Source organism: Falco punctatus (assembly GCF_963210335.1).
Source record: "Falco punctatus genome assembly, chromosome: 4".
In the NCBI taxonomy this organism is placed as follows: domain Eukaryota; kingdom Metazoa; phylum Chordata; class Aves; order Falconiformes; family Falconidae; genus Falco; species Falco punctatus.
The window spans coordinates 28,828,064-28,854,882 of record NC_137583.1 but is presented as its reverse complement, the minus strand read 5'-3'; the positions used below and the strand labels follow the sequence as shown (position 1 = coordinate 28,854,882).

At 46.4% G+C, this 26,819-nt stretch overlaps 2 protein-coding genes across 5 annotated transcripts; one reads left to right on the top strand and one right to left on the bottom strand.

The window, feature by feature from the left end:
• The first annotated feature begins 24 nt into the window (after positions 1-24).
• On the top strand, positions 25-9,084 carry TMEM11 (transmembrane protein 11). Its single transcript, XM_080385974.1, has 2 exons — positions 25-203; positions 8,166-9,084. Exons 1-2 carry the CDS (start codon positions 139-141, stop codon positions 8,680-8,682), a joined length of 582 nt encoding a protein of 193 aa, XP_080242100.1. The 5' UTR covers positions 25-138; the 3' UTR covers positions 8,683-9,084.
• A 3,782-nt stretch (positions 9,085-12,866) lies between these two features.
• On the bottom strand, positions 12,867-25,647 carry DHRS7B (dehydrogenase/reductase 7B). 4 transcript variants are annotated; one of them, XM_080385969.1, is made up of 7 exons: positions 25,566-25,646; positions 19,027-19,202; positions 17,311-17,426; positions 16,427-16,637; positions 15,647-15,739; positions 14,012-14,164; positions 12,867-13,660 (listed from the first exon to the last, which is right to left on the bottom strand). In XM_080385969.1, exons 1-7 carry the CDS (start codon positions 25,583-25,585, stop codon positions 13,455-13,457), a joined length of 975 nt encoding a protein of 324 aa, XP_080242095.1. In that variant the 5' UTR covers positions 25,586-25,646; the 3' UTR covers positions 12,867-13,454. The 4 variants fall into 4 exon arrangements, with proteins under 4 accessions (XP_080242095.1, XP_080242096.1, XP_080242097.1 ...); XM_080385970.1 differs by having other exon boundaries at positions 25,455-25,595; XM_080385971.1 differs by lacking the exon at positions 25,566-25,646 and adding an exon at positions 23,554-25,423.
• Positions 25,648-26,819: the final 1,172 nt, after the last annotated feature.

Genomic DNA, 26,819 nt, shown 5'->3' with positions numbered 1-26,819 from the left:
GGGACTTGTAGTCCGCTCTCAGGGTGCCCCTGCCCGCGGCGTGGTCCCGGCGGGCCCCGCGCACTACATTTCCCGTCGGGCAGCGCGGCGGGCCCGCGGCCTGCTGGCGGAGACATTTGCGAGCCGAGTGTCTCCAAGATGGCGGCGTGGGGAAGGAGGCGCGCTGGCCCCGGCAGCACCAACAGCGGTGGCGGCCGGGAGAGGTGAGCCGCGGCCGGGGTGCGGGGCGCGGGGCTGCTGGGGCGCCTCGGGCAGGTGGGGAGCGGGAGGAGGTGGGCTGTAGCCTCCCGAGGCTCCCCGCGACCCCGGGGGCAAGGGCGGGGGCCGCGCCGAGGGGAGCGTGGCCGGGCAGGGTGGGTGCGGGCCGCGGCCCCGCCGAGGTGGGGCCGGGCCGGAGGGGCTCGCCAGGGCCGGCGGTGCCTCGCGGTGGGCGGGCGCGGAGATGGCGCCGCGAGGAGGGCCGGGGAAGGTCAGCAGGCCCGCGGGGTGGCGGTGGCAGCCCTTCCCGCCGCGGGGATGCGGCGCCGGGGGGAGGAGGGCCGGCCCTGGGGAGGCTCCTTCCAGGGCTATTTTTAAAGGCGGTGAGGGCAGCGGCGAGTCCGCCAGGGTGACCTCCCTCCGCGGGCGGTCCCGGCCGTCGGGGGGTCGGCGCGGAGCCGCCGCGCTCCCTTGTTGCGGGGCCGGCGCTGGCGGGGCTCGGTACCGCGCTCTGTCTCCGGCGGGGCGGGGGAGCGGCTGGACGCGCTGGAGCCACCCGCAGAGCAGCTGTGGAAGTTTGGGAAGCGTAACTTTAAAGCTGGAGAAAGAGGCAGGGGAAAATCTTCTTGAGTTACTTTAAAATCAGTACGCACAGTTCTTTACCTACTTAAAATGTCTGCTTAAGTCCTGTGCTTCCTTACGTTGGCGTTTTCCCTGTTTTGCCCCAGGGCAGACTGATGTAACCAGCAGCCGCAGAAAGCTGCTGCGTTTTTATTGCGAGGAGTTTTCTTTTGTCCTGCCGTCTTACCCAGAGACTCTGCTATCTCAATTTTTGCTGTGGCTTTTGCTTTGTTTTCTTCCCTTGCTGTAATTATTTTCGATAGTGTTGAATCTCTACAGCCCATGAGAGCCGCAAGTAGCCCTTAAAATTCTGGTGCCAATGTGAATTGCAGGAATGCTGTCTGTGTTCAGGGAATTTAAAAGTAATTGAACTGGAAGAGCCAATGGAATTACTGCATCAGTGTGGTTTATATAAACAACTAAGAATACCACGGAGCTCAGTGGCAGAGCGGTAAAGCTGGCTGCACCCCGTGCCTGGCACCTGCCACACCACTAAGCACAGGAGGTGTTGAGTCTTCATGTGGTAGACCTGTCCTCCCAGCAGAAGTGAAGGAGAAAAAAAACACCTGAGAAGAGCACTTCAATGAAAATTATTTTATCAGTGTGAAAATCAATACATTGATGCAGACTTAAAAGTGATTGTTACCTTGTAACTTAATCTGTGAAGTATCCCATAATGTAATTGTAGTTTGAGGTGATTTTTTTAAAGCTGTGGTTACTCTTCATCTTATGATCAAAAATACTCGTAAACGTGAGTTACTTTGTGCACCTGCTGTATGTAGTATTTTTCCTTTGCCAATGAGAAGTGTATAGCTAAGTATAAAGAAAGCATGGAAGTGACAGGACAACAGATTTGACATAGACCAACAGATACACCACTGACCAGCGCTCCGCAATCCCTACCAAAAGATGGTGGTTCTTCTAGGTGTCAGTCATCCTGCACGAATGTGGTGGAAGATCATCCTTCTAATAGGTGTCAGGTGATGTCACCTGGGTACTACTTCTTCCTTGCAATTGCAGAGCTGGAGATAAGGGCCTCTGCCTCCCTCCATCAGTGGCTAATCCAAAATCACACCTACCGATCTTGTTTGACTGCTGGCAAGGCAAGCTGTGTAAAAGGCAGTGCTGGCAGGCCTGATGTCATCAAATGATGACATATGCTTTTTATATGATGAATACAGTTTTCTTACACCGGGCAGGATTCTTGTCCAAAGACACATTCCTTTAAACTGAATATGTTAATCCAGTTTTCCTCATAAATGGGCTGCTTGAAGGAGTTTCTGTAGTTGTCAGCCAGCTAGTCTAAAAGGCATCTGTGTGTTGGGAGGTGGTGTGAGGAGACTCAGCAGTGAATAAAATACTGTCTGCTATTAGACTAGACCAGCTTTCATTTAAAAATAAAGAAAGTCCAGCAATTCTATCTATGGAGACTGTATCCCTCCATAAACAACTTTATTCATACAGAGAAGTCTGTAGTTGGTCAAAAAGTGCTTTCCTCAATAGGACTAAATGTAAGGACATTAATTTCAAAGGATGTTGGCTGTGAATTCCAGCTGGCACTTTGGTGGTAAAATAATAAGGTTAAACAAAATAACCCAAAACATCAAAGAGAACCAAATAAATATTTGGTTTTCTTCATTCTGGATAGACTCTTTAATGGAGACTTGTCTGAAGGGAATTGTTAATCTGTAGACAAAACCAACTTTTTTATATAGAACAGACGCTGAATTGTACTTTACTGTTTTTGTATAAAATTCAGCATGATGACCGCCAGAACACAAGACAGAATGCCATTTGTTCCCCAGGGAGATGTTCTAACAAACTCTAGAAAGAACAGCTTTAATGTCATCACCACTGCTTGCATTGGTTTCTCTGCGCCCTTAAAGAGGTCTTTCCTTTCGCTACCTACACTGCTCAGATTTCTGGTACTCTTGTTTGCTTACAGCAATGATTGACCTATTTCCATTAGTCTGGCTAATCATTAGTTGACTTAAAATTGACACCTCCTTTTTGTCTGGTGGCTGGGAGGGTTTTTTTGTTATGGTCTGGTGGTGTTTTCCTTAGTGGTGTTGCCCCTTGCCAAGGCTGCTTGAAGATCTCACCTATGTTTTCCTGTTCTCTTTCCTGCTTGTATTTAAGGTACATTTTGAGTACATTTTAAGGTACATGAAGGTACATTTTGAACAAAAGTCTTGCTCTATTGCTACACTTTTCCTGTTCTTCCTCCACTTTAGTGCATGCAGTGACAGCCTGCTGAGAATGTCCTTAAAGCCATAGGCCTGACAGCCACAGCTGGTGGCCAGAGACTGGTAGATCATGCAGACCTTCAGCAGAGAAACAATTCTTCAGGTGTTTAAGCTCAGATGTGTTGGTACTTTCTGTACACCATATCCTGAAGCTCTGCTGAGTACAAAAACGCACTGTTGAATATAACTTTGAGGTGGACTATTTTCACTGAGAATTGAAGCCAGACCACAGCTCTGCTCCTTAAACTTGAAATTAAATTTCAAAAAGGATTTAATGTGGGGGGAGGGAAGTTTAGTGTTTGAATTTGTCATGTTGTGACTATATTGACTTAACCTTAGCTGAGATGCTCATAGTGACCCCAGACACTGTGCCTTGGCCATCTGTAATGTCCTTTTTCTGCAGTTCACTTGCATGGCCAGCATGCAGGCTCTCTGTTGTGTCACTAAACTAGATATTGGATGTGTGTGCTGCTTGTGATGGGTGTTATCACACTCTTGCAAGCCTCTCCTTTCTAATTGTTTTAACTACTAATCAGACTGGTCTTTGTTTGCAGTTAATTTGAATGTATGTTTGGTGCTCTGAGCAATGCTGCTGTCCAGGAACATTCTTTTTTTTTTCAGAAAAAAACACCAAACCCTAACAAAACTTGACCTACGTATTCTGAGAGGGGTTTAAAAATAACAGAACTGTACTAATGCTTCTTGCAGATTGAGGTTGTTTCTAATTGGGATTCTGAACATTTTGCAATAGTTGGATGACTTGAAATGCTTGCCAGAACACTGTCTGGCAGATCGAGAGGAGCACCATTAGGCTGAGGCTAACAAACTCGGGAGGCTCAGTCCTTCTCCTCTGCAAATAGACAGTGGTGGAAGGATGCTGAGGTTTCTTCCAGGATGTTACCATCTGCCCTGTTTTCAGCGCTGTTTGTATGTTTTTGTTTTGCCAGCTGGCACCTGGCAAAACTTAAGGTCCTCTCACACTGAGTGGTATTGTGCCTCCTCCTTAGAAGGATATTTATTTCTTCATCCATAAAGACTATCAGCCGAAACTTACATTTAACGGACAGGTTGCTGTTTTCAAGAGGCAGCTAGGAGAGTTCTTCCAAGCTGGAGGCAGAGCAATGGAGCTGCTGTGAGGGCTGTAACTGGGAAACCGCTGGAGTTGCTATTGTTCAGCCAGCTGCAACACCCCTCTCCTGGTGCTCTCTGATATTCCCATGTTAGGAAGATAATCCAAATGTAATTTGAAGCTTGCCCTATAGCGAAGACGGACTTCTGCCTCTCCTGCTGGTGGTAGCTCTGTTAACAACTGATTCCTTATAACTTTGGTAACACCAGAACTATATATCGGTGATTTTTAAATGATTTTCATCTTGCTATGCCAAATGGTTGAGAGTGTTGTCACATTCCCTCATCGGTGCATTCATTTGGTTCCAGGAATGAGACACTTAAAAATTCTCAAGTACAGAATGCGTGAAGCTGCAATAGGATAAAGTAGTTGGATATAAGGTCTGGAGCTATTCTTGCAGAGAAGCTGTACAACTTTTTAACTTGGCCCTCTTTTTGGGTTTGAGGAGACAGGTCCTGGAAAAGAATTTGATTGAATAGTATTAATAACTGCTTTTAGGTTCTGGTCTGCCTAGTAAACAGCATGCTGTGCTTCTGAATATGTGGCATCATTTTATGACTTCTGTAATGACGTCCTCTCTGACACTGGTTATTTACTATTCTTTTAAGTAAAATGAAGTTTATATAAAGTCACACACTTCATAATCGGTGGATGCCAGCTTGGAGTTGATTGCATAGCTCTGCATTTTTGTTTGTCATCGCTGGGGTGTGGGGGACAAGCTCTAAAAGGCAAATTCCATAGCCTCCGGTGTTTGAGCAAATCCAGTTGCTTTGACTGGATTTGTTCATGTGCAGCCGCTGTGTTCAATTGAAAGGCTGTGTCAGGAGAGATTTCCTCTGTGGATTGAGGTCCTCTGTCTACTCTGCATGCCAGCAAGGTCTAAAACCTCAAGCCCATGTACCTCATCTGCATCTCTTTCTATATCGTCTGAAAACAAACCAGTCTTCAGCTATCCATCCTCCAGGGACAGCCAGTCTTTGTATGGAAATAGTATGTGATAAACCTCACTTCCTCTGTTAAAGAAATGGAGATTTTTCTGCTTGCTTTGCTGGCTTTTCATGTGTCCTATTTGAGAGCTAATTTTCCATTCTTTGTTTTTGGATTGCCTGTTTTGCCATTTGTACCTTCAGCACTGTGATAAAATTTATTCCAATATTAGAGGTCTAATTTGGAGAAACAACATAGTTAGGGGGCCAGACTCTATCAGGGATGAAGCCTTTGTGCAGTTTAGTTCCCAGTGATTTTTTTTTTCACAGATGATATTTTAAATTCTGCTTGTTTTGACTTAGGAGGATTGTGCTTTTCTTAATTGTTATAAAGCCCCAGAGCCTGGTCAGCCAAAAGATTCCAGAAGAGGTAGACAGTACTGCCTCTGGCCAAAGTCTGTTGGATTCCGGCTCTCTTTAACAGGTGGCTGTCACTTGTGGCATGGCTCTGCTTGTGTACGTTAAGGTGAAAGGGAAAAAGGGGCATTCAGAGGGAAGAGCAGGCAAGACCTGAGCAAGGAAAAATGAGACCAAAAGGTTAGTGCCACCTGTTCTGATGCTGAGCCTGGAGAAATCCCATGTAATGTAGTTACTTGACTTAAATTCCTGGAGTTAGATGCCCAGGTCCCCATGGCTCTTGTAGAGTTGGAGGAGAAATGGAAACAAGAACGAAGCAATGCCCAGTGATGGCAGGGAGATTCTAGGGTGACTGGGCTACTGTGCTGTTACTAAGCTTCTGCAGAGTTCTTAGTTGAATTTTCATTCTGCTTCTCTGTTTCCCTGTTTTGCAGGCCCACGCCGCATGTTCCTAGGTGTTACAAAACATAGAAAATGCTCCTTGGTAGGAAATACTAATTTTATCTGGAGGGTTATATTAGCACAGGGTCAGCTTCCAGCTTGAAAATGCCTCTCGGCAATAGCTTCTCCCTGAAGTCATTATGCCTTAGCAAGTGGTTTCACAGAGTCATTGGTGCTGTTTTAGAGAGTCACCTGAAGTCTCAGCATGTCTTCTGTAATAAAAGTGGAATTTCTGATTTGGAAGAAAGTGCACTTGAAACAGTTGTCATCAAGAAGCAAGATTGTTAGCAGAAACCATTGCCAGCTGTGTCCCTAATGTATCAGCATAACATCTGGTTAACGAGTTCTTTGTTAGAAACTCTTTAATGTTAGCTGATACACTTAGTTATACCGGAGGTGTAGTATTCTGTAAAATTTTTATACAGGTGCTGTCCTTCAAATTTTTTGTTTAAATACTTGCCAGTTCACTACAGAATATCAGAGTCCACCACATCCTGTGCTGAAGGAGCTGATCATAATTTTTCCAAACAATGTCTGACAAGTTGACGGCCTTAAAGAAGCCTCTGGCATACACAGTAGTCAGGTGGATTTTTATTTTTCTTTCTACCTGTGAACAGGCCATGGGGAAAATGCACTGCAGAACTCAGTAATGAGCTTATAATTTGAGTTTTGCTTGTAGTTTATATAAATTCTAGCCAGATTTTTAATGAAACTGCTTATTACTCTGCTTTGAGAGAGGCTGGTGCATCTTGGGTCCTGCTGTTTGATACGTTTGCGACTGTTCACAAAAGCAGCTACTTCTGGCAACAGCTTGTAATTTAACAGTATTCATTCTTGATTACACATGGCCACTGCACGATGCCCTTTGCAGCATGAATGGAGCTCCACATTAAGGGTAATGTCTGGTAACACGTCAGCTTATCAATGTGTATTTTTCTCCCTTATTTTCCAGTGGATGCATGTAAGTGCCGTTGTACTAATGCAGCAAAAAGTACTCTTTTCATTCTCCATCTCAGCAGTGTCTTGCCTCCCAGTATTGGGAGGGTCTAAATGTTGGGATGAGGTAGCTTGTCCGCTGTGGTTAGGTCAAATATGTCTGATTTGTTCTCCTTCTGCTAAAGGGATCCGGTAGATATTTTTATCCTTTAGAGGCCACGTGCTCAGTTTTGCTCTGGTTAAGCACAGGCGTGTCAGAAATAGTTATTTCTTCTGCATAGAAGGGAGGATTTTACCTCATTCTAACAGATAAGGTTTTAGCCTTCCTCAGCACAGGTATATAGTCAAAATCCTATTGCTCACATGTAGCTGTAGCTAAAGTGGTGTGTGTGAAGAGGGTGGTTGGTGGGACTTCAGGTAGCTAAAAGGTGCTACTGAAATGAGGGATGTACGAGTCTTGCAACTCCCCTGTCAGCAGAGAGCATGCTCCATGTAAAGCAAACAGCTCTTTCTTCCCTGTGAAAGCCTGCCTGCATTAAAGAAATGTTCCTTCCTTGCTTTGCTGCGTCCTGTTTCGGGAGAGGGAGCAAACCGTTCTGTATAGAGTGCTCTGCTACCTTTTTCACTTTCACTTCCAGCAATGTTTCTTGGCCATCCTTGTTGAATTTCTATGGATTTACTAGGCTGATTCACTATGGAGCATTAAATAGCAAGCTGCGTCAGTGGCAAGGAGGTAGTTACTGTGAGGAGAAAGCAAACGTACTCATCTGAAGATGCTTTTTCTCTCAAAACCTTCCAGTGCAACTTGCCCTCTTGATGGATGAGCTGCTAGTCTTTATTTTCTGTGAAAACTGCTTAAGTCTGGCTGGTTCGTTCACGCACTGATGCGGTGTGGTCGCTAAGGTTAGACACTTCCCATATCTCTAAGAAACTGCTTGGGTGTCAGTGTGAGGAACCATTTCAGCATTGTTAACGAGATCCTATTTTCTCAAAACGTTCTAGCTCCTCCAAGTTAGGAAAAGGTAAGAAAAAACACATTGCCTTATTTTCGGATGACTTTGTCTACAGCGGGCATACGTAGCTGATGTGAAACAAATAAGAGTTGAAAAAGCTGCTTGTTGTTGAACAGAGGCGGTGACTGTCCTTGAGGGGCTGCCCTCACTTGGGGCACTCCTCTGTTCTCACAGCTGGGTGGGTGAGAAGCCTGTCTTTTAAGCTCTGTAGTTTTAATTCTGTGTTTCCTGTTAACAGGGTCACCTTGTCCTCCACGGACTGTTACATCGTGCATGAAATCTACAATGGGGAGAATGCACAGGACCAGTTTGAGTATGAGCTGGAGCAGGCCCTGGAAGCGCAGTACAAATACATAGTGATAGAGCCCACTCGCATTGGGGACGAGACGGCCCGCTGGATCACTGTCGGGAACTGCCTGCACAAGACCGCCGTGTTAGCGGGCACCACCTGTCTCTTCACCCCTCTGGCACTTCCAGTAGATTATTCTCACTACATCTCCCTGCCCGCTGGTGTGCTGAGCGTGGCTTGCTGCACCCTTTATGGTATCTCTTGGCAATTTGATCCCTGTTGCAAGTACCAAGTAGAGTACGATGCCTATAAACTTTCCCGCCTGCCCCTGCATACGCTCACCTCCTCCACTCCAGTGGTGCTGGTGAGGAAGGACGACCTGCACAGAAAGAGACTGCACAACACGATAGCACTCGCTGCCCTGGTGTACTGTGTAAAGAAGATCTACGAACTCTATGCTGTATGACTTTGGCAGGGAAGAGAGAAACCCACAAAGACAAGCGTATTGAGACTCCCACAGTAACGTTTTGTTTTTCCTCTTTGAGAAGCAGTGGAGACTGGGAAGGATTTGGTTTAATAGAGCTGTTATTTTTAAAATAACACATCACTGGTGCACCAAGGTTTTTCAGTTCTTCATGACACTTAAGATGTGGATGTGTGGTGACTTGAGAGCTGTATGTTAGGCCATGGGAGTCCAATCCAGCAGCGGAACGTCGATGAAAGAAAGCTAGAGAAAGAGGGGTGTGAGAGCTGCTTTTTTTTTTTTTTTTTTTTTTTTTTTTTGGAAACATTTAAGTATATTGTTTAATTGTATTACACAGAACCAGCCAGAAGTTATCATTGACCATTAAAGGATGAGAATTTGAAATGCTTTTGCTCTCTTGTTACTGTTTATCACGGTTCCCTTTCGTAGTGTGCTTCCAGGGGATGAAGGCTTTGCTGTGAGAACTCTGGTGGTGATATTTACGCATGCTCACACACAGACCCAATATTCCTCTTGTCCACTGCACGTGGCAGCAGCATCCACGTTACTTCACAGCAGCCATCTGCTGAAGGAATAGCTGTAGAGTGTTGCTTTCCCTCTTGCTTGCCTAGTCATGTTTCTTGGAAGAGGCTTCCCTGTTCCCTCAGTGTTTATATCTTTTTTTTTTTTTTTTTTTTTTTTTTGGTAATTGCTTCAGTGTTCATGGTTGGGGCTAAGGGTGTCCAAATCCTCTGCTGCCCTGCCACCTCCAGCCATTACTGCTCTGCACAATGGAGATAACACTGAGTTTCCAGCTACAAACACATTCTGCTCAGTTCTGGTACAAGTTCTTTCTAGGGCGGATACATCTCTGCTGAGATGTGTCATACCACAGCTGAGGGCTGCTGAGGTGGAACCTGGCTGTCTTACCTCTGCGCTTTGTTGCTGCTGCTGCAACTTGGATGGCTGCGCCCTGACTACGCTCTTGTTTGGAACGTGCGCTCCTGGAGCTGTGTGCTGCCACCGCCAGGCATCCACCTATCTTGTAACTGGGTTATCTGAAGTTTTAGAGTTCAGTCTTGTGCAGTAAGTCCTCTTTTAGCTCAAAACTATCAACATCTTACTCTTAGAATGGGAAGTATGTAATATTTTGCAAGATCTGCCAGTTCCTTTTAAAATACAGGACCTGCCTTTCTACAGTCCCCTCCGACCAGAGGGCAGACAGGTGTGGCTTGCGTTCACAAGGCCAGCTTAGCACGGCTTCAAGTGTTATGAGCTGAACACAAGCTGTAATAAAACCTGCCTGCACGCAGGTGTACTGCCTGCTCCAGGGGTAATTACAGCCTGACCTCTGCAGCTGAAGCGCTGACCTTGGGAGGGCATCTCATGAGGTTGGAAACCAATTTTGGTAGTTCTATCTTTATCTTTCCAAATTGCAAGAGCAGGCACCGAGAAGTGCTTGCCTCCAGACTGCAGCAGGCTTTTTCTGGCCACGGTTCCAACTGGTGCTTTTCTGCTGATGCAGCTTTTGTGTTGGCAGGGCACACATCCCAGCTGTGTATGTGCTGGGCAAATGGGGTTTGCTGGGAATTCTGAGCAAGTACTTTCATCACTGGCGAAGGCAGCTGTCTCCCAGCAGGCCCGTGGCCCCGAGGAAGCTTCTGGTGGCATCGAGACATCTCTAGGTGGCAACATCCCTTTGCCCCTTTTGCTGGTACAGTGGCTGCGTTGTCTCCCTCCAAGGTTAAAATAAGCTGGGATCCAGTACAGCTCTATTTATAGCAACAATGTACAGTTGCCTTGGCAGAGAGGAGGGGAAGAAATGCAGCTATTTCATCTTTCTGCGGTTAGGCCAAGACTGCTGGGCAGGCTGCCCTGTGAGTCCTGGGGTTTGTTTCTAAGGTCCCATCTACTGGATTAATTTTAAACTAATGGCAGATCTGCCATAGCTAGTATGTACGTTAGTGCTGCAGCAGGCCCTCAACTATCCCTGCGCTAGCCACACACAAGACGTTCCTGCTCTTTTTCAAGCAATGCAGAATAATTGTCAGGGCTCTTAGTTCCTTCTCTCCACCAAACCTCTGTGGCCCTTTTTTGTTAAGCTTTCCCTTGCCTGGAGTGATGGCTGTGGCAGATGGACTAACCCTCGGTAGGCTGCCTAAATGCACGGCTTACATCGAAGGCTCTGGAATTAAAAATGAGCAAGTTTCCTGCGGTCTCTTATTGCAGGAGGAAAGCTGAAAAGTCAGCTTAGCTGTCACAACAGGTAGATCTGTTTTAAAAATGCATCCTTCACTCCTTCCGAGGTGGAAAGGACGTGGATGGGGCGTAGGGGGGCTTGTTTTCCAAGAAATATTAGTGATAACCTAGCTACAATGCTTGGTGACATCCTGGCTATTAGTAAGGCGGTGCTGTAACTATGCAAGGTGACCTGGGAGGGCGAGAGGGGTCTTGAGGGTTGTGTGTTTTGGTGCGCTGTGTGAGATGGTTGCTGCATCTGCCTTCCCTGTGCCGGTAGCTGTGGGTTATGGTGTCTGAGGACGAGCCTCCCTTTCAGGAGCCCCACACGCTTTGCTGCCCATCCAGACCATTGCGGAGGTGCTGTGAACTGGAGTGTGCTGCATTCCTCTCGTCACACCGAGGGAATTCAGTTTCAAAGGGTAATGTGCATGCTCTCAGTAACCTCTGACTTGGAGCTGTAGTTCAAACAGTAACTATAGTAACTCTCCACACGAAATTTTTTTCCCTCAGGCCTGATGTGTTATACCCCTCAGCACCCTGGACGGTAACACAGAAATGCAAAGCAGCCCCTCAGTCCTTCCTGGGTAGCCATGACCTGAAATGCTGAGCATAGAAGATGGAGCAGCTGGACAAAACTGGCAGGAGTACTGTACTTTGCCAAGAAATGGAGGACCTGAACATGCAAATCAGGAAAGGAAAAGCACAACTAATGCTCACAGAAACTCCACCTAAAGTTTCTGTTAGAGGGAGAGAAGATAACACCTTGGTTTCCTGTCTTAACAGAAAAAGAGATACGAACCTCTTTTTCTTTCAGAGAAAGAGAATTGAGAGCTTCAATTTGTAATTTCAACCCTAGGCCTTCAGACCCAGTGATAAAAGGTATGGAATGTCCTAAATGAGCAGCAGCAGCATTAAACACATCCTGGTCATCATCTGGGATGGATTCTCAGAGCTATCATTTATAAACCTGTAGTAGTAAAGAAAAGGCTTTTTGAAAGAGAAGGTCCTGCTGATCCTGCACACCTGTATCAGAGGTTTAGTATGACTAATGCCCTGTGTGGATTCACACTCTGCCTACTGTAAGCTAGCAGACGATGTAAAGAGGGCTGGGGTGAAATATATTGCTCTGCAAATACTACTGGTATGATAGCACCTTGCAGGAATTTAAGAAAAGTAAAAATCTCCTGCATTCCATTCCTCTAACGTTACCTGCTGTGAGGAGCTGAAGTAGAACAAAGGATTTATTTCATAGCAATGTAATTTATTTAATAGTCATCAGATGTGCACTCACAGGCAGGACATACAAGGCAGTACACGTGGAAAATGCTGGTAAGTGCATGGAGGTGGCAGCAGGGGTCTGGACCTTCATTCCGACTAGTAGGCTTTATTTCAATTGTAAGTTTAAAAAGATTATTTCTGTCCTTATTGAACTTATCTGTGCAGCCGCGCCTTTTTCCTAGTGGTGCTGGCATCCCTCACATGAGGAGAAGGGGTGAAGAATGGAATAGGGCACTCCCTCAGGCTGTCAGACTCCCTGCAGCCTGTGATGTGTGAACAAGCGGGTATCGCTTCCCCACGGGATGTGATCCTAATTAGTATCTGTGATTGCTTTAAACCAAATGAGAACTAAGGGTCTGTCTCCTATACTGTTCCCCCTATGCACACACAGATTCTCCTCTGCTTGCCATGAGGCAGTGTGCTGGGCAGCTACAGAATCACAGCCACTCTGTGCTCTAGGTCGGGGGGGACCAGGTGTGCTGCTGTCAGCAGCGCAGCATTCGCACACAATGGCTTACCTGGCTGCGCCAGTTTGTCTGTTCGGTGCTTCCCCTGCGTTAACTTGTGCTGGGGTTTATACTGTGCTGTCAGGTAGCGCAGTTAAATGTCCCTGTACATCAGTAAGGCATGATTCAGACAGATAAAATAATTGCCAAGTAAAACTTAAATTTTACATCAGTTACTTCTTTAAAAGTGGTATTGGACTTGACTTTAGCTTAACATACGAGATGATTTGGCATGTTAACAAGCAGAGGTTCTGTGAAGTTTCCCGCTTCAAGCAACGTGTTCTAGGTCAGATTGGAAGGAGTGGGAAGGAGACACAAGAGCTCCCAGCTGAGGAGTGTATTTCACAGGGGCCATGGGGTGGGGAACACTAAGATCTGCTTGTGTGAAGGCAAAACAGGTGGATTTTATTTGTAGCAGGCCAGCCAAGCTGAGCGTGCCTGGAGTGAGGCGAGATAAGATGCTATCTTCCAGCACATGGGCCTCCCCTGCTGCAAAGCATGTTCCCTGGAGTGACCCCCCCCCTGCAGCCTCCCTCTGTCCAAGCACCCTTCTTCAGGTGACGGTTAGGTGCTGTCTTCCAGCAAGTGGGCCTGCCCCGATGGGGGGGAAACCACTTCCCACTCTCCATGCAATGGTAAATTGCAGCATTTTGAGAAAGGTTTTTCCTGCAGGAGCACCTCCACTGATGGCCCAGCCAAACTGCAGGGGGTTAGCCTCTCCCTACAGTTACTGCTCGAACGAGCTGAGCTCTAAGAGTCCTTTGCTTTTCTCTCCTTTTTTGCTCTCGCTGCCATTAAGGTGAAGAAGAGCCGGGGGAAGAGGTTTCGCAGGTAGACAGCCAGGGAAGGTGTTAGGCCAGCTACCAGTACCTCCTTCCTCTTCTGCCCCACTGCATTGAGAACCACCTGCGCGACCTCCGCAGCGGTCTGTCCTTCGGCGGTGTTCTTGTCCGTAACTGCCAAAGGAAAGCCCAGTAAGCACCAACGCCAGCGGGTAAGCCCATGCTGAAGTACTATTCCTAGGAATGCTCTGTTCTCACTGCACATGGCTGCTTCTACGGTTTGGGGTTTTACATCAGTTGTGTATGGGAGAACAGGCAGGTGTAATTGATGGTTGGGCTAATAGTCTGTGGTTGCTGTCTAAGAAAGGTAAATTTTGGAAGTCAGTGTTCCTACCCTGCATCCAAAGTCTTCTGATACTTCAGAGCTAATCTGTGCCCCCACCAGAGGCCGTATGTTGCAAGCACACTGGAGTAACTTGGTGAGGTGGAGATGCTTTAGATACAGGGCACAAAATTCTATCTCACCTCCATAGCGAGATCCATCTGCTGTTACAGCATTGAGAGAGAGGTTCGTCTGAATGTATCCGGGGCTTATAACTGTCACATCAATGTCATACTGCTCTACCTCTGCTCGTAGACAGTCAAAGAAGGCCTGGGTAGCATGCTTAGAAGCAGCATCTGAAAAACAGGAAAAGGACTATACACTAAGGAGAAGGAGCAGGGATATGAAGCAGATTCATTCCCCCGAACGGGTTTTTCACTGCAATGCAGCCACTTCTCAGCAAGAACCCAGCAGCTGTTTTCCAACTTCTGGGCTTGGTGGTTTGGAGTTGTTTTTTTTCTTTTAGTGAATGGCAGCAGCAACAGGTAGTGGGGGAGAGGCAATTTAGGAGGGCAAAATGTAAATGCTCAAGTAGGAGACTGGCGAGGATCCTGAGCTTAATATCACAGCCATGCCAAAGCACTCTGGAGTGAACCCAGGCTGCCTCCCACTTGCAATAAAGGAGACGCAAAGCCTGGCTTGGGAAGCATTTGATGAGGTGAGCTGGGGGAACGCCGCCAGCACAGGAGGGCAGAGCTGCCGCCCGCTGCCAAGCTGCCCTGCGCACGCTCAGCATTACGGGCTTGCAGAGCGGGCTCAGGGCTTGGCTGCACACAAGTCAAAACCTGATCACACAAGCAGACAGGAGCGGAGAAGCGTGGCCTAGGGCAGGATTTCCCCCTGTTAAATGGCTGAGTGACTCCTTTCGCTCGCTCCCTTCCCACGTATACTTGGTTGCTACCATAACTGCCATCATCTCAACATGGCTGCAGGGCTGACGCCAGCAGCGTAGCGCTCGGTGCAGGCCACGTGCCCCGTGTGAGGACCTGAGCAGGAGCTGAGCTCCATGTGCCAGGCCCACACAGCCCTGGTTGCTGTGCAACATTCTGGAAGCTCTTCAGAACCCTCTTGGTGCAGTCAGACCCACATCACCTGCAAGACCAGATGGCCCAGACATTCCAGGCTCTCCTTCACTCAGCATCATGCCCACCATTCTTATGCCATCACCACTGTTCTATTTCTATGTTTCTTTTCAGGGATTTACAGATGTTTGTATGCCAAACACCCTCCTTTTAGTTCCTCCATCTTTTGTAAGGCTTTTTCCAGTAATCTCACCGATATCATTTCTTGTCACAACTGACACAGCATGTAGAGTTTTCTGGATCAAGGTAACTGTTTAGGCTTTTATTTTGGCATTGGTTATGCTATGGCACTTTATAACTTCTTAAAACAAAAACTTCCTACTTTCTTAAAGGAGATGAACCAAGTAAACAAAAAAGCATAAAATGCAGTAAAATTACGGAATTAATCAGAAAGTTTACAGGGACTTTAAAGTGTTAAGATAGGAATATCAAGCTGTTTTCAAGACACTGAAAACATGCTCCTCTTCCCCATTCCTTAACAACTTTAGGACAGTGCTAAGATTTTGTATTTGCGAGTGCCTTCCTCAACAGCTGCCAGTGACTTGTGACCGCACTGAGAATGATGCACGGTTCTGCCTTCCCTGCATGCAGCCAGCTCTATGGACAGCTACAGCATCTCTACAGAAGCAGTAGCCAAGTATTCATTCAGTCTGGTGCCCCAAATATGTCTTCCCCATCATCTGGGGAGGTACTCACATGCGGATCTGAAAGGAATGCTTATTTTGCCTTGAACACTGCTGATGGCCACAATGTGCCCTTGTCTCCTCTTGATCATGGAAGGGAGAAGTGCTAGCAAAAGACAGAAAAGACCCGTTCAGAATAAAAGTCCTGCCATTGCTGTTGTCAAGAATCAATGCTTTCAGAGCACTCAAGAGATGCCTAAATGAATTACAAGATCCTTGTTCAGTGTAGGGCTTGGGCAGGGGATAGTGCTTAGGATGCCTCTGACTGAAGCTGCAGTCTGGCTGAGACATTCACCTTTGAGGAGCCTCCTTGTGCCAGCGCAGCTGCACAAAGGCTGTTACAGTTGCTATGATCTCCCACAGGCAGGGTCAGCAGGACTTGCTCTTTTTTGCCACCAGTACATCTTTCCATTCCCTGCACCTGTCGCACTTCAGGCTGAACTTTCTGTGTAGCCAAAGCAGCTTCCTAGGAAAGCTACAGCTTCACCTAGAACCCATGCTGTGTTCTCTGGTGTTCTACCAGGGCGGACAGGCTAACCCTCTCTCTCTCCCTAAGTTCCTGCCAGACTAGAGTCAGGAGGTGTTTTAAACAAGATGGTATCTCTAATCAAGTAGTTCCCATGCAGTCAGGCCCAAGCATTAGGCCTGCTCATAAAGCAAAACTTTCCTCCCCTCTTACACTGTACTGTACCAAATACAATTACGAACAGAAGTAAAGCTGTGCTTAGTTGTGTTGGCCTGCAGAAGGTATCAGCCAAATCCACTGTCCCCCTATAAACCAGACCACGAGTACCTTTGGTGAGGGCTACAGGACCAAAATAATTTGTTTCCATGACCTTCTTATCCACATCCAGTCCTGTGTCCACAATTGTGCCTCGGAAACTGATGCCTGCGTTGTTGATCAGTATGTCCACATGACCCAAGTACTTCAGGATCTCTTCAGCAGCATTTAGGACAGTTTTAGTGTCTGAGAGGTCAAATATCACAGTGTGAGGTTTGTGCGTCTGTGAATAAACAGAAGTTAGCAAAAGATCAGGTCAGGCTGTGCTGAATGCGCTGTATGTTCACGCTCGCGATGGGATTTCCCAGCTCTCGAAGCACAGAAGCAGGGCTGTCCGAACCTGGTAGGACTACCTGACAGAAGCAGATTGTGCTCCTGTTTTTCTCTGCTCCTGCAGCCTGTTTGTTATACCAGAGCCTAGGAAAGGGACAAGTGAGATCGTCCTCAAGACTGAAGTTTGCTATTGTCTTATTAAAGAAAATGCATCTGAAAAAGTAAAAACCTTAACCCCTGTGTTCTCTACAGAAGCCCGCAATACCTCTCTTAGCCACTGTCCACAGAACTAGTCATCAAAAATAAAAGCCAACAGAAGGAAAGTCACTTTTCCAGATTCAGGATATAACATAGGATGCAAGGGGTCTGGGCACTCTGCCACTCACGTGCTTTCCCTTCCATTGCATGGCAAGAAGTCTTTTAGATGGCTTACTTTTGTAGGGTTTTCACAAGATAAGACACGCCAGCTCAATGTACTCCTACAGCAGTATCTATCCCTAACCACAGAGTTGCATTTTTCCTATTGCTCAACAAACAACCCACAAGCAGTACTGTGAGTTCTGTAATAACGTGAACAGAAATCCCAGCCACACGGGACAAGCAGCCTTTCCTCCCACACTTACGTTCTTCCGGTGATTGGTCACGGTAGAAAGCTCCTGCACAAGATCCTTGAGTTTCTCGCTGTCTCTGCCACAGAGCACCAGCTTGGAGCCAGCTGCGTGGAAGGCTTTTGCACATTCTTTGGAGGAAGCAAGGAAGAAAGAAAAGTAGATATTTGAATGACAAACAGCAGACCCACATCATACCTGGTGACAGGCTAAAACTTCTTCTAGTTGTCAAGGATCCAAGGTGGCTTTATTACTCCTGAGTGACAGGCTGGTCGGTGAAGTCACAGCAAGATGCCATTTTCCTGTGACTTTGACAGACACGTGGCAGCTTGTGTGCTCAGTTACTGTGCTGGTTATGCAGTTATTGTGCTATTTACACATCCTCCCCCATCAGCTGATCCAATTTTCCTCTGCCTCTTAATTTTTGACTATACGCTCTTGTTAACAGGGACTGCAGTTACCTTGTGTATGTCATCTAACGCAGCGGAGCCTGGTCTTAGGCGCTGCAGTTTTAGTGAACACCTCCAGAGGTTTGGAAGCCTCGGCGCTAATGGCTTCAGCAGGGTGATCCTCTTCACCAAGGAAAGGCTGAGGAAGGCATGCCATGCTACTGTCCTCTCAGTGCTACCAGCTGCTGAGGCAATGGCATGTCCTTCTACCCTACCCCTCTGTGATCATGAGACAAACTGCCTATTTGTGCATGACAGCAAAGGGTGTTTAAGAGCGCACAGTAATTAGAGGTGGCCCGGTATGTTACTAACTGGGAGTGAGGGGAATGGTGCAAGATCTTGCCAGTGAGTGTCAGAAAGGGAGGAGACTTCACTGTATGGTGGTGGAAATCTGTACACCCAGCAACACACAGCACTTCACCTGCCCAGTCTACCACAGCTGGAAGGTCTCCTGAGATACTGGTTCTCTCTCTTCTTGATGTGAAATACGTATTCTTTTACCGTTCCCAGCTCTCTGGTTGTGACAGGCAGAGAGGACCATTTCATCTCCTTTGGCCATTCAGTTACTGAACATCCCTGTCCTTACCGACAAACTCACATGCAGAGACAGCATCAATTTAAGCTCTGTTTGTTCCATAAATGTACTTATCCTAATGAAAAGCCTTGACAGCAGGGAGCACTTTGTCTTCTCTTCAAGAAGCTTTTAAAGCAATTACAGAAAGCAGAATTAGGGAATGTATCCACTCAAACAGAGAATAAGCTTTATTTGGAAAAAAAATCCTGTGATTTTGTTTAGAAAAAAACACTCACTGGCATTAATATTGCTAAGAGTTTGACTTTAGAATGGGTAGATTTATACTACAAGAGAAAAAGTACCTGAAATTGAGGATGAGGGCCAAAGAGAGGGAGTGGAAAGTATGGCAGGGTGTATGGAAATACAATAAACATGAATGCAGAACACCAGTTCTGGGAAGTTTTAAAGAAGCAATTTGACTTCCTGGCTTTTTCAGGATGTAGTTAAAAGACCCCTGACAGCACAACAGTGTAACTTGCTCCTTGCTTTGATAAACAGGATGATTAAAATTTCCCTTAACAAATTCTGATACTTTCTTGCATCAAAATTTGCACTGGCTGTAGTTACGACTGATACGGCTGTGCAAACTATGTCTCTCAAAATTCAGAGCAGTAGGAACTTTCTGCTCATTGCTGCTTTATTCCAACAGGTACCCCTTCCACTAACCTCTGCTTGTCCAGCCTTTGGTGCCCTTCTTTCCGTACCTACCTTTTCCCAGGCCAGAGGTAGCCCCTGTGATCACGACCACTGCTTCCTGGAGGTAAGCTCGCATCCGCATCCACTGCAGCAGCCGAAAAAGGGCAAAGATTCCCAAGCTGCCAAAAAGCAGCGGGATGATGACTGTGCTTGTGAGATCCATGAGTTTTCCTTTCTGAACCGTCTTCCTAGAGCCACAAGATGAAAGGAAACAGACTATTTCACCATCAAGAAAATTAGCCGAGGCTTGAAAACTAGGGAATTCTTTTTTTCTTAATCCTGCCTTAGACCACCTATAAACCGAATCCCATACAGAAGTACCTTCAAAAGATTTCCTCACCCCTTCATTTAGACTTTCAGAAGTTCACATCAGTATCCAATTTTAGGCATGTAAATGCTAATCTGAACATCCCAGGAGGACACTTGGCGTTGGATCTTGTCAGCTGTCATGTAACAAACTTGGGTTCAGAGGTGCTGTTCCCACATTTCACTCGAGATTCACTCTCTTGTGCAAAGCGTATTTAGAGTGAAAGCTCCTCAGGGCTGGGATATATCTCTGCATTCTTCTTATTGTAATAAAATCTCGTAGAGTTCTCTAGAACAACCAGTACCACAATATCTACATGCCAGAGACCAGTTACTGTGTGTTATCCCACATGGATATAAGCCAGTCTATCTTCTAGAGGCTCAGAGTAAGTTTTCTCTTTGAGCACATCATCTGCTTAACGTGCTGAAAGCTGCGCTTCCATCTCCAGTGTCTTTCACCACCCATTAGTGGCGACAAGTTTTCTAATTTAAATGAACCACATGTTCAATCTAATAGGCTAAAGCCTACATTTATGCTCTTTACTTTCGTGCCAAATTGTGCAGTTTAACAGCATGAACCTGTGTTCTAATACACTGAAATTAAACTTGCTAATGAAACTCACGCTAAAGGTATTTATGAGACCTAGCTCATGCTGGAATTGGATTCTGATACCAGTGCACAGCCCTAATCTCTTCGTTAAGCCGTTGCCCTCAAGGGAGTAGTTTAAGTTACAGCTTACTACGTGGCCAAAGAGTAAGTGATACTTCTGCTATAAAAAAGGCCACTAATTTTCCCACTGTAAATTTCCCCAAGCTTTCATGCTTGGTGTCACAGTAAAGTCAGCTACAAGCCCTTCCTGGAATCTACACAACTTTTGGGTCACAGACAAAGTCAAACCCAACTATCGGTACATCTCCCCTGTTGCGCAGATAAGAGTGTTAACTCTTGCACTTGGAACTGCAAGATAGGTTGATACTGGAAAGGTCTGAACACACATCTCAGACACTACTTCAAACAAAAGGACAGCATGAAAAGCAGAAAACAAGAGGCAGCTAATAATGCTAAGCCAGAATTCAGGGTCGTTAAGTAGGACTGAGCTTGTATGGAGCTGAGGGGATGACAGAGGCTCTATGTGCTCTATGTGGAAAATGTCAGGCTCTTCCAGATTTCCACTGGGGGCTTGGACAGAATTCCTTAAGTAACTGGTTAGTAAACAGACTCGCTTGCTGAAACAATAGTGAACTGTATAAAATAAGTACTTCTGAAGGTATAGCCAAAACACAATAAAATAAGACATAAAGATAGCTGAGCTAGCTTGAAATAAGCTTGACAAGGTCTAAAAATAAAACCATCAAGTTAGTATACAACTCTTCTCAAGGTACTATGGAGTTTCCCATTCCTGAGCTAAGTCATGTAACTACAAAGTGTAGATGGATACATGTGTAATCATTGTGTAATACGCTGTGTATAATGCGGCTAGACAGACATCCAGGCCACAGGCTCTCCCAGGCATGGGGAATATGCCCAAAGTGGGAAATCAGACATCCAAAAGGAGGATTAAACTCATTCCATTGCAAAGCAGTGCGTGAGCACAGCACCCAGCTACTCAGACCAGCATCTTATTCCTCCACCTTTTTGTACTGAGTGCACTGACAGGAGTGTATTTTGTACTGAATTATAGCAGAGGACTGGTAGAGTTGAGTTAATGTAAGAGTGCGTATTGCCCCTAAAATAATTCCTGGGAAAGAGCCTTTTATACCCAAGGCCACTGCCCTTCTTCAGGCTGGATTAGAAGAAGGTTCTCCTTACTGGTTCATGTTCAGCTAGTTACTTCACGCAGCTGCCCTCTTTGTTATCCCTTTTTATTTTTTTTCCTCTCAAAGGTCTCTTGAGATTCAGAAGACAAGATGTGGGCAGGGACAGCAGGTGCTGCGCTGACATTGAGCAGTGTGGCTTACAGGACATTTTGGGATCAAAAATGCTCCCATTTAGGACCTTTCATTATTTCCAAGGTGGGAACTGACAGGTGGAGTGGCACTTCTTTTATGAGCCCAGGTTGAATCTGAGGCATTTTAAAAATCTGGCCCTGACCAGCTTTGCTTCTGATCTCAGTAAAATGCAGATGACAGTGTAAAGCAGACGAAAGAGTCACTGGGAAGAGGGTTTTTTTCTAACACCTTTTCTAACAAAACCAAACTAGGGGACAGGAAGGAGTCCCATGTTTGATCACAGCATGGTTTTTTTCATATTCTGTAACAAAAATAAAGGCTGACTTTGCAAGGACTGAACGTTTTGCCACAGGAGTTGGTGGAAAAGAGCCCCCAAGCCTACCAACTAAAAGCTAACTGTGTTTTGGTCAGGCAGCATCCATAGCTGCTCAGTATGAACCAGTTATGCTATGCCTGGTTAACTTATTCCTTAATCACGTCAAATATTACTCATTTACTTTCTAAACAAAGAAGGTCTGCCTTTAATCATTTTTCATTTGAAAAATCTTTCCAAGTCTTTGTTTTTCTCTCTCTCTCTTCTTCTTTTTTTACCCTTCCTTCTCCATATTATATACAGGAACTGAGCAAATTACCCAACCTCTGCCTGAAGGCTGCAGCAAGCCAAGAACCCAGTCAGCAGCAGCAACCCGCTTTTCCAGGCTAGAGTCTGAATCAACAGGTAACCACCTCTGACACATGGGGAGGGGGAATACGGGATGGGGAAGAGAAAAACTGGATTAAGGAAAAGAAAGAAGGACTCGCTGATCAGAGATGTATATCCTTTTTTATTAGGGCATACAGTTGTAATACCTTCTTCCAAGGAAGGTACTCAAATGGTCCCTTAAAAAGTGACATAGAACAAAGGAAATCTCAGTGCAGTCAGACTTCAGAAAGAGGACAACCTAGTGCAACTAAATTATTTTGGAAAGATTCTGTGGCACTTAGACCTACAGCAACAAGTTTGGCTTTGATTTCATAGTTCAGCTTATATGACAAACCCATGAGTCCTTATTTTAGCTTGTCATATTGAACATGCTGAAAAAAGTAATTTGTAAAATAAATATCAGTGGAACAAGAGAACATGGAAACGGGCTCAAGCCACAGTGCCACACTGCAGTATGTTCAACAATATCGATCGTACGGAGGCCAGTGCCAGGCTACTGACACAACAGGGTAGCAGTTACATTCTGTTCAGTTTTCAGGGTTATTTGGTGGAAAGAGCAAAGGAAAGAATTGCTGCAACCTGAAGGAGAAGTTATATTCTGTTCAGTATTGGGTTATTTGCTGCAAAGGCCAGAGGAAAAGAGTGCTGCAATCTGAAGGAGAACGAGATAATCATAGATAAAAACCCCACTTGATTCACATCAACAAAAATGCTAAGTTGCAAGAAAAAGGCTGGGAGAAGATAAAAAGCATGAAACCCAACTTATGATAGATAACGCTTTGAAGTAGCTAAAGACATCCGAGGGCAGATAATGCTACATCACATTAAAGATGTAGGGGAGGGTGGGAACACATGGTTTTCCACACCTAATTTGAAATGAACTGGCTATCCTCACACCTCTTGCTCAAAGGTCTGAGACCCCACTGTCACCTTTGTTCAAAAATTTGGGTGTTCATGCTGAGAAAAACTGTTATTCGTTCTTAACAGATAATGTATGACACCAGGTTATCTGCAGGAGAGAAGCCACTGCTCATAATTGGTTCAGATAAAGTCCTGTAATTCTCCGTTCTCCATCCCAAAAGGCAGGATTGGAACATGCAGGTTATTAGAGAGCAAAAATAACAGCACTGATAATGTAAGCAAATACAGGTGATTGGAATCACATATATCCAGAAAAAACCCCCACAACTTTCCCCTTAAAATGAAAACTGGATGTTATCCTGTAAAAGCCAAGACAATGATTTCTGAAGGAACAAGGATCTTAGTTAATAAGGTCAAGAGTGCACTAAAGGCAGCAGAGATGAGATCAAGTCCTACAAGGAACTAAAACCATGGTAGTTTTCCTAAACAACTCCTATTCTCCTTTACCTTTGGCCACCTAGAATCACATTGTCCTTTACATGACAAATGTGAGCAACTGGGAGGCTATTTTCAGAAATCAAAAGGTGTCATTTAAAAGGTGGGGGGATAAAAGGAAGAAAAAAAATAATTTTTGTCTAAGGAAGCCCTTGTCCAGAAGCGCAGCAGCTCCAAGCTTTACTAGCTACCGACTTTAGTCTGAAGAAAGCACAATATCCTACCTTTGAAAAGAACTCACTTGCCAGTGACTCTGTGAGATGGTGTCTCCCTCTGGTCTTTTAACAGGACAGACCCGACTTAAATTTGGAAATGGCAGCAGTCCAAGCAAATGCACGCTGTCCAATGCTAGCACAGCCAAGAACTGCCTCTAAAAACATACCTCAGGAATATGGTCTGTGACCTTTCAAATGTGGGGGTAATTTAACCCCCCGACTGAAAAGATAGAAGTGAATTCAAAATTATACGAAACTTACAATGACTCTCAGATTATTTCTGATACTAATCAAATAATTTATAGTCTTGAATCCAGAGCATCCATCAAGACAAATACTAGTCTTTCCATGCTCTAGGTGGGAGCAGGGGGAAAGGCAACTTGTGAACCAGCTGCAATTCTTGATTACTGTAATTGTTTTTTGGGAGTATGCTGATGTTACGGTGCACACTCTAAAATGGGTGTCATGCTCACTGAAAGAAAAGAGACTTTTAATTTCTTCCCTTAGGATTTTTGAGAACTGTGAGCACAACTGAATGGACGGATGAGTTTCTCATCACACTGCATCAAAACCCGCTATTTACTGAGGAAATGGGCATTCCCTTCAGCAGACCAAATTCACTAAACCCCTCATAAGCCGTGTCTGAGAGGGAGTAAAGTGAGCATTACTTGCATTTTATATCCGCTAAACAGTTTTACTGATGCAACTGCTTTGGAAAGAAACTGAAATCAAACTTACAGACATCTAAGAAAAAAAAAGTCATATAGCATTGTCCGTTAACTCAGTGTATAACTTTATATAACTTTAATATAAGCCAAGGGGAAATTTGCTGACAGTTTCTCTGATGCACAAGATCTCCATAAATGGCAAGTTAAGTTTAAAAAAAATCTCATTCAAAACCCAATGTGAAGAAAGTGATTACATTAGTTCAAACAACTGAATTACTGAAATGTGAGTGTGCATTTACATGCTAATGTAATCAGCTTTCATTCCAAACTTCATAAGCAGAAAATAATGTCAAATATACACCGAGGTCATCAGAAACCAGTAAAATTCCTAAGAAAGAATGCAGGAACTGGACAGAGCTCCTTGCCACAATACAGCCATTTCAAACAGAAAACAGAAGGGGTTCAGGAGAAGGAATACAACAACCCAACAGGAATTCTCCAAAAAAATGGCAGCAGCTGGTGTTATCAAGAGTGCTACAGAAGCGCTATGCACTGGTGGGTCTCATTTTAAGTAGCTGGCAACATCGAGCAAGTGTTTATTTGCTGAGGGGTAGGTAAGTGCCAGCTGTAGGATTTTGCAGTCACTTTTTCTAGTGTGATTTGAACCAGCTACCACCTCACAAGCATTACTTGAAGCAACGCCTAGCAAAATCATCTGTTGTATTTCAGTAGTCATTCAGTGGCATCTTAATTATGTTTTTACATAATTGTTACGCAAAACCACCACCTCGCCCCATGGTACAGGAACAGGGAAAGAATATGTTTCCAGCACCCAAAAATCAGACTGGACTTGAGAAATAATCTTCTCAAAAATCTTCCTGCCACTTTTATTCAGTTAAAAACTTCATTTCCAACCCTCCCAGTCGAAAATCCTCTGTTGGCGTTTGGAACACAAACAATGGTAAATTAAAATGGCATGATTAGAAAATTAAAGCATTTGCTGTGCCAGAGAAAGTATTTTGCAGACGTTTACCAAATCAAGAATCGCCTAAAACATAGTGAGAAACTAAGAGTTGGCTTAACGCCTGCCCCTGCCCTAATTTATATAAAAATATTTATCTGATGGTCGTAACGGGGAAGAACTGTGCATTTGAGAGCCCAGGGCCTCGCCGCCCGCTGCTCCCGCGTTTATCAGCCTGCCGCCCCCCCGAAGCCCGCACCCGCAGCCCTCTCGGCGCCAACCCCTGGGTCCCCTGCGGAGGCCAGCGGCGGCAGGCACCGCAGTATCACAGCGGGGCGGCCCCAGGGGGCTTCCTCGCCGGAGAGGTGCTGAGAGGAGCCGCCGAGCCCTACCTGGCTACTGCCATCACCATGGCCACCGCCGGAAGTGCCGCAGCCCGCGCCTGCGCCTGCGCCGCCGCCGGGGAGGGGCGGGGTTTCCGCCAGGACGCCCAATGACGGGCCGCGCTTCCGCGCCGCCAGCCGGAAGTAGGTGCCGGAGAGCGGTCTGTCTCCTACGCCCTGGTCCGCCGCAGGGGCCGCCCGGGCGGGGCGCGGCGCTCCTGGTCCCGGGTTCCCCCGCCGCGGGCCCGGCCTCCCGCCCCGCCGGGGGAGGTGGTGGTCGTCCCGCCGCAGCGCTACGGCTGCACCGGCTGCACCGGGAGTGCGGGGCTCCAGCTCGCCCCATGGGTACTGCTGACCCCGGGCCTCCGCGGGCGGCCCGCGGCCGGGCCGCTCAGCGGGGGGCGCGGGGCGGGGGGCGCAGGGCTGGGTGGAAGGGGCATGCTCGGTGGGTGGGCGCGGCTGGGCCTCGCCGGGCGCCGGCAGCTGCGGGTGGGTTCTACCGTTTTTACTGTCAGCTTTGAGCCCCAGGCGTTGGGCTGTCGGGAGGGCTGAGCAGGGCAGGCTGCGGCTGCCGGGCTGGGGGGGGCTCGGTGGTCACCGGTGCGGCCTCCAGGCCGGATCCGTGGAGGACGCCCCTTCGCAAAGGCCGTTACCTGCTTGTTAGACTGACCTGAGCTCTTCCTTGCTGCCTCCGCCTGAACGCTGAAGATGGACAAGCTGGATGCAGCGAGACGGGGAGCAGCAATGGGGGAATTCCTGTGGAAAGAGAAAAAGAGGCATTTCGGCAGTGTCCCTTTCCAGGCCACCATCAGGGCAGATCTGCTGTCTCCGTTTTTAAGTGAGCTGTGTGCGGTGATGCTCACGGGCTGCAGCAGTGGTACGGATGCGTTTCAGTCTGTCTGCGATGAAACGGGGCCTGAATGCGCTGCAGGTCCTGTTGCTTTCAGGTTGAGGTGACAGCTCTGCTGCGGTTCACATCTGAGCAGGCCCTTGGAAACCTGAGGCCCCAGTGATCCCAAAGTCCAAGTGGACTCAGTGGTGTAAGGAGCTTTTAACCTTAGGAAGGAAGGGGTGCGTGGCCTCATCCCAGCACCAGGAGCTTTTCCGCCTTTTTGTTATGGTGTGTGTGAGAAGAAGATAAATTTACAGAGGGCAGTCGGAAATACTTCAGCATTATCCAGAGGCAGTTAATCCCAGATGTCTTTCCCTGTGAACAGCAGAGATAAAGGTTAGCTTTTTATGACAGCTGTTTGAAAGACAGTT